We start from the raw sequence: 6648 nt of genomic DNA, 5'->3' as shown, positions 1-6648 counted from the left end.
CGCAATAAAACTCTAGAAAGTTCTGATATGCTGCTGTGCACATGGTCTCAGTAATTCGTTATTACAAAAGTTGTATAAAATAAATTGTTAGTCTTGGTAATAAAACTCTAATGCATCATATAATATATATATTAGTTTATAGATAAATAAAAAATGAAAAATTCGATGGCTCACGCGGTCATTGAAATCGCTGAATAGTTTTTATAAAATAAAATAGAACACGTCGGTGATAAAATGGTCACTGTACGCATGAAAATATTGTAACAATTGTAGTAATGCGTGATAGGAAATGCTAATGATTTTGGGAAGTGATCTTGCCGGATGATTGTCATGATGGCAACGCTCTGTTGCTTGTATTGACAATTTTTTTTTTTGTGAACAAATAAAAAAATAATTTACGATTACTTAATCCTTGAAAATAATTATCGTACTTATTCACGTTAAATTATTTAGTGTTGCAGTGTAAATTTATAATTAATTATATTTAAATTTAAATTAAAGAGATGAATAGACTGTAAAAAATACGCGGAGAAAGCGGAATAAATCTGGAGTGGATGATTTTTTTTATTTAATTTCCTTAGAGTTAAATTCACTCCGAAGGGGACGGCTGCCCAATTTCAAAACACAGTAAGAGAAATATTTTTCAAAATTGATTTTTTAGTATTTTTAGTTCCAGTGAACTCCAATTCATATTTCAAAAATTTTATTTTTGTCAGTTACTGTTTTGAAATTGGCAGCCGCGGAATGAATGCGGACTTAAATAAAATCCAGTTCACTGTTGAAAAAAAAGTTCCCTATTTACTCCGTATTCGGAGTGATCTTTTTAAAAACTCAAAAGTTTTTAAATAAAATCCGATTTTTCAGTGTAAAAAGTATAGAAGTATCGTGAATAGCAGACATGATATCGGAATATGCAAAGTAACGTCCGCATAGCTTTTGAGTCAAAGTGTGTTACAACCGTTGTGGTAAGTTAAGACGGTCAAGCTGGGGTCGATAATCTTTCTCTCTTGGGTCAGTTAACGCTTGACACGCAAACCTGGGAGTTCGCAAACTTAAATGTTAATCTGTTTCGTCTAGAGTAGTCTTCTGAGACTAAATTGTTATTATTTTTTTATTTTACTAGCGCAGGTCAATAAATATCTGCCCTATTTTTTTTTCTGCAAAAAATAAATATTCTTATATTATATATTTATAAATTTTATGGCTATTTTTATTAATGATTTATTTTATGATCATAGACTACTCAATGGTATCGTGTGATTGTAATGAGGGGGGATTGCCTCGCATGATTGTCGATGCAATCACAGAAATTGTTGCTGGCGAAACACGCAAGACTACCGTTGACTCCCGTTTTATCCGATACTTCTTTTGTTCTGAATCTTACTGCGAATTATTAAATATCAGTAATATGAGTGAAAAATAAGACTAAAGCGCACAATAATTATTCTAATGACTTAAACCTAAGTGTGAACTTGAAGAGTAAATGATGATTGATGACTTAAAGTTTCGTAATTTTTTTTTTAATAATTTTTTATTTTTAATTAGAAATAAAATACAGCTACCCAACTTATTCGTTTTCTTCAGAACGAATACGTGCGTTTGCGTTGGTAACTCGGATAGATAATTGTTGTGCACGTTCGACAATTGCTTTCCGTTTTTTGCTGCTCACTGCGTGAGCAATTTCTGCGCAAAATTTGCGGTTCTGCATCATCAGGACTTCTAATTCCTAAGTAAACAAAATAAATTTCAAATTAGTATCATTTAGAAATTTAATTTACACTGACGTCTAACCATGATCTCAAAGTTAGCAAACAATCAACTTATGAATTTTTTTTTCAACAAATAAATTACAAAAAAAAAAAATGTAGAAAATTAAAAAAGCTAAAGGCGCAATTTTCCTTTTCTTATTCATCGTTTTTAAAAAAATTCTAGAATTATGAGACGTCGACTAACTTCAGTATCGTCTATCCAGTTAATGAATTTAATTTTTTTTTACAAAAGTAAACGAAATAATTGATGTTTTCTATCATTAAGGATCAGTTTTTCAAACCAGATTGAAATTATCATCACTGGTATATCTATATATTTTTAATGATATACTAGTAATATTAATTTACACCCGGATAAAATTAAACCATGACCCGGAAAGTTAGTAGACAAGTAACAATTTTTTTATTTTTTTTTTCAAGAAATCAATTGAAAAAAAAAAAAAAAAAAAAAAAAAAAAAAAAAAAAAAAAAAATATATATATATATATGCACATGCAGGAAATTTAAAAAACCACCGGTGCAAATTTTTAAAACCTTTTTTTTGTAATTTGTTTTTTAAAAAATCCTAAAATTATTAGACCTCGACTAACTTCAGTATCATAATGAAACTGGCCCTAATTAATTACTTAGGGCCAGTTTTTCAAACCAGGTTTATTTTTAATCCGGGTTTAATTATCATTGTTGGTATATCTATGTTATTAATATATAGATATTCTAGCAATATTAATTAAAACCCGGATAAAAATAAACTCGGTTTGAAAAACTGGCCCTTAAGGCTGGGCCGTACTAAACGAATTTTTGAATTTTACTTTTCTTTTAATTTATTGATCAATTGTTATTATAGAAATTTTCATAGGTTCCGAAAAAATGTGTAAGACAAACTTTTTCGGAAGGTTTTCATCACTCGAGTGACGTAATTATTCCAAACGTAATTAGAAAAGTAAAATTCGAAAATTCGGTTAGTACTGCCCACCCTTAAAGTCAATGATCAAATAAAAAGAAATTACCTTGACATTATGGACAAGGACTTTTCGGAATCCTGTTGGGAGCATGTGCCGTGTCTTGGCATTGCTACCATAACCAATATTGGGCATCAAATACTGGCCCTTGAAACGTCTACGCACTCTGTTGTCGATACCCTTGGGCTTTCTCCAGTTACGCTAGATAAGATTCAAGTAAATAAGACTATCAGTACAAAAGCAAATATATAAAAAAAGTAACAGCATCAAAATAAATAAAATTTAGGTTATACCTTAAGCTTGTCATAACGATCACTTTGATGTCTGACAAACTTCTTTGTCCTCTTCTTCACGATTGTTGGTCGGTACGCGGGTTGGATTGCCATTTTATCGCTTCAAAGGAACCTGGAATAATATAAACAAAAATTACATTAGTGTAAATGCTGCAATGTCTCCTATCAAAACATCGTGAGCACTGAGACTTATATTTTATAATTTTAGTCTCTGTTTTTTAAAAATCACAAGCAATATTGATGTAGAAATAAAGATTGAGTATTTAGGGAAGTGATTGTTAATTTTTTATGTTAATTATTGTAAAGATTTCAATGAAATTTTTGGATTTAATTTTATAATTTTATAAACACGTACCGTTTCCTAAGCGACACAGAATGAAAAGGCATGAAGACGTTGAGAAAATCGGGGGTACCAATTGAACACGAGTTTATGGTTATAAAAAAAAGTAACTAGGCGAGGATTTAAGTCCCTGGAAATTAAATTCCCTTCAATTCATCTTCTGATTGGTTCTCAAATTAAAGAGGGACAGTTTAAAATACTTTTGATTGGTTCTTTTTTATTTTGATATCAAAATAAGTACGCAATTAATAAAATTATTTAAATTATTGAATTTGGATGATAGTAAAAATGACAATTTATTAAATATTGTTATGATTAAAATAATATGTGGGTATAATATAATTTTAAAAACGGAAATTACATAAAGAAAATATGAAAATGTAAACTGAGAATTGAAAAAAATGTTTGACTTTACTTTCGATGCATCCAGAAATAATATTTTTAAATAGAATAAAATATTTGATGTGATTTTGAATTCGAAATTAATAAATTTTACTGGCAGATTCGACTTGTTGCTCTTAGCAAATTTTAATTTTCTATACATTTACGCATTTTCCTGCTGAACTCTGCTCTATATCATGAAATTCCATAGATATATTTTTTGAAGCGTTGCGATCATCAATAATTTATAATTTTTATTTAGAAAAAATATTTCAATTTGAAAAGACTTTTTTGAATTTGAATCTTTAAATTTGAAGTGAATATTTTTTGTGGTTTCTATTTTTAATTAAACTAGAGGATTAAAAATATGTATAGAAAATATATAAATTAATTAATTGACTAAAACCCTGAGACATTCATGTATTAGTGATAGTTAGATAAACAATATGATTTATTTTTGGCCATGAAGTCGAAACTTCTTGCGGTCATCAATCAAAATACAGCAAATCCAAAAAATATATAATATAATATACATTTTGTATAAAGACTAGATTTGTATAGATAGTATACTTAGTTTTTATAAAAATTGTGATACTTTTACTGTTTCTATGGATTTTTTCCGAAAAGTTTCTATGCATTTCCCTGAATGTAAAAGTAGGGCGTCAACTTTAAGATGAGGGTACAGTTATGTGATGTATAGTATAGAGGGTAGGGGTAACTATATGAAAATATTTTTCTTTTGACGTGTCAGCCGAAGAGTATAGTCCAAACTTCTTTCTAACGTCAGATTTTTCTGCTGATCATCCTCAAAATTCTTGAAAATGGCTTCGGTTCCACCAACTAAAGATACTGAAGAAATTCAAAAAATTACTGCTGGCACTCCCCCAAGTGATCTGGGACAGTCGGAAAATACATCACAAGTAAGAGATCGATTATCTTAGTTTATTAATTATCTATTAAATTGACTAATAACTGATCTTACTAGAACGCTGCTCCAAAATCCGGCCATGGCGATGCAGGACCTGAAGTTTCGGAGGTAAAATTATTTTATGATTAATACAGAACACAAAGGAAGCTGATTATTAAAACATACAATGGACAGTCTTACAGGTCAGAAGAACAATCAGCGTCAACGGCTGATGTTTCCGGTGATTTGAATGATAGAAGCCGTCTTTCAATGTCGGAAAAATTAAAAATCTCTGAAGCCGAGATGAGGGAGCAAGTTCTCACAATGTTCAACAATGAAATAGAACTTGAGGGGTCTTTTAATAGAATTAAAGATGACTTAATTAAATTTCTCCCAGCATATTTGGTGGATCAACAACTCAGTACTTTAGCTGAGTTGTCGACCAAAAGTGATCCTACAAAAAAAAGAAAAACGTTTGCGGAACTTTTCAATCCAAGTGAAGAGTATTCGGCTTATTTAAATGTATGTGTTCTATATATAATTTTAAAAAATTTATTCAAGTTAATTATGTAATGAAATTAATAATTGTCTAATAATATTTCATGTTGTTGCAGCGAAAAGCACAAAGAGCAGTCTCGAACACAGAAACGACCCGTGACAACAATGAAGTTCCGGCAGACGAATCTTCTGATCAGTCAATAGAGGGATCAAAAAGTGTTGAAGATACAATGAGGGAATCCATTCTCCCAATGTTTACAAATGAGCAAATTGATGAGCCTTTTAATAAGATGAAAAATACGCTAATTGAAAAGCTTCCTGCATTTTTAAAAGAGCAGCTATTAGAAGCTCTAATGCAGTTGTCTAGTGAGAGTGAGCCAACGAACAGGAAAAGAACTTTAGAAAATCTTTTGAAGCCTAGTGCGGAATATTTATCATATTCACAAGTACGTATTCAATATTTAATAATATAATGAGTGTGTTGGTAAATGATTATATTTTTTCTCTCTTGGTATGAATAAAAACTTAACATTTCGTTTGTAACAGCAGCCTACGGCCACAACGACTCTCCAGCAGGAATAAAAGGAAATCTCTCTGAAGGAAGATCCGGCAAAGGTGGAGTTTTCATAAATAAGTTATTTCTACAACCGGAAATAAAACTTTATGATCTCCATGATTTCAATTAAGAAACCACTACACCAATTGTTCCCAAAACCAAGGAAAAGTGAAGCCTTTCATTAAAAAAGTTCGCTTTTCCTGACCCACGTACATGAGGTGACATTAATTTGTGTCGGCTCAATATTTCAGTATATTTACTTTGGAACTATCGAGCGGAGCCCTGGTGGAAATTTTTCGGATTTTTCTCTGAAAAACTCTGAAAAAGTCTTCAAAACTTTAGAACTGAGTTTTCCAGAGAAAATTTGAAAAAATTTCCACCAGGGAGGGCAATACGATCCGGTACAAATTAATGTCGCCGAGTGTACTAATTTTGGACTTCGAAAACGTCTATCAGATGCCTTTTAAATGATTGCTTATTTGAATTATTATGATTGATTTTAATTTTTTATACTAATTTGTCGTAAAATTGGTAAAATTTTTAATGTAACAAATCTAGTAAAATTTATAACAATAATTTGTAAGTAAGCCATTCAATAAAGAAACACTTTAAAAGAAAAAAGATAACAGTAGAAAAGAATATTCCTCAATTGAAATTATAATTTCCAAGCATGAAAAAAAATAAAATTCAAAAATTACTATTTGAAATAATAAGGAAGCGTTCAAAAGTTATTCGAAATTTGTTAAATACTTAAGCAGCACACAATTATTCCAGGTTGAAATTAATTAAACGACTGCTAATGTAACGGTAATTAAAAAATAAATAATAATTAAAATAATTACAGACCGGAAAGTGGATTTTTAAATATAATTTGTGGTAATATATACTGGCAACAACGTGCGACAAAATAAAAAGTGTAAATTTAGTAAAAAGTTTTGTTTTGTC

General features: G+C 30.0%; 2 protein-coding genes across 3 annotated transcripts; one reads left to right on the top strand and one right to left on the bottom strand.

Moving 5' to 3' along the window:
• Positions 1 to 1512: 1512 nt before the first annotated feature.
• On the bottom strand, positions 1513 to 3419 carry LOC130674018 (60S ribosomal protein L32). The gene is made up of 4 exons (XM_057479268.1): positions 3377 to 3419; positions 3022 to 3133; positions 2777 to 2929; positions 1513 to 1726 (listed from the first exon to the last, which is right to left on the bottom strand). Exons 2-4 carry the CDS (start codon positions 3112 to 3114, stop codon positions 1568 to 1570), a joined length of 405 nt encoding a protein of 134 aa, XP_057335251.1. The 5' UTR covers positions 3115 to 3133; positions 3377 to 3419; the 3' UTR covers positions 1513 to 1567.
• Positions 3420 to 4215: 796 nt separating this feature from the next.
• On the top strand, positions 4216 to 6302 carry LOC130673107 (uncharacterized). Of its 2 annotated transcripts, none has more exons than XM_057478034.1 (5): positions 4216 to 4662; positions 4728 to 4778; positions 4845 to 5171; positions 5264 to 5593; positions 5697 to 6302. In XM_057478034.1, the coding sequence occupies exons 1-5, from the start codon at positions 4564 to 4566 to the stop codon at positions 5727 to 5729; spliced, it is 840 nt and encodes a 279-aa protein (XP_057334017.1). In that variant the 5' UTR covers positions 4216 to 4563; the 3' UTR covers positions 5730 to 6302. The 2 variants fall into 2 exon arrangements, with proteins under 2 accessions (XP_057334017.1, XP_057334016.1); XM_057478033.1 differs by having other exon boundaries at positions 4218 to 4662; positions 5694 to 6302.
• The last annotated feature ends 346 nt before the right edge of the window (positions 6303 to 6648 follow it).

This window comes from Microplitis mediator, chromosome 8, assembly GCF_029852145.1.
Source record: "Microplitis mediator isolate UGA2020A chromosome 8, iyMicMedi2.1, whole genome shotgun sequence".
NCBI lineage: Eukaryota > Metazoa > Arthropoda > Insecta > Hymenoptera > Braconidae > Microplitis > Microplitis mediator.
The sequence above is the reverse complement of the archived record's forward strand: the minus strand, read 5'-3'. Positions and strand labels throughout refer to the sequence as shown.

What these genes read in the sequence shown, in the direction of transcription:
- LOC130674018 (XM_057479268.1), bottom strand. Translation starts at nt 3,114, where the DNA reads ATGGCAATCCAACCCGCGTACCGACCAACAATCGTGAAGAAGAGGACA. An exon ending in ATCGTTATGACAAGCTTAAG is followed by an intron (nt 2,930 to 3,021) that starts GTATAACCTAAA and finishes AATCTTATCTAG; the next exon opens with CGTAACTGGAGAAAGCCCAA. An exon ending in TCCTTGTCCATAATGTCAAG is followed by an intron (nt 1,727 to 2,776) that starts GTAATTTCTTTT and finishes TTGTTTACTTAG; the next exon opens with GAATTAGAAGTCCTGATGAT.
- LOC130673107 (XM_057478033.1), top strand. Translation starts at nt 4,564, where the DNA reads ATGGCTTCGGTTCCACCAACTAAAGATACTGAAGAAATTCAAAAAATT. An exon ending in AGTATTCGGCTTATTTAAAT is followed by an intron (nt 5,172 to 5,263) that starts GTATGTGTTCTA and finishes ATGTTGTTGCAG; the next exon opens with CGAAAAGCACAAAGAGCAGT. An exon ending in AATATTTATCATATTCACAA is followed by an intron (nt 5,594 to 5,693) that starts GTACGTATTCAA and finishes CGTTTGTAACAG; the next exon opens with CAGCCTACGGCCACAACGAC.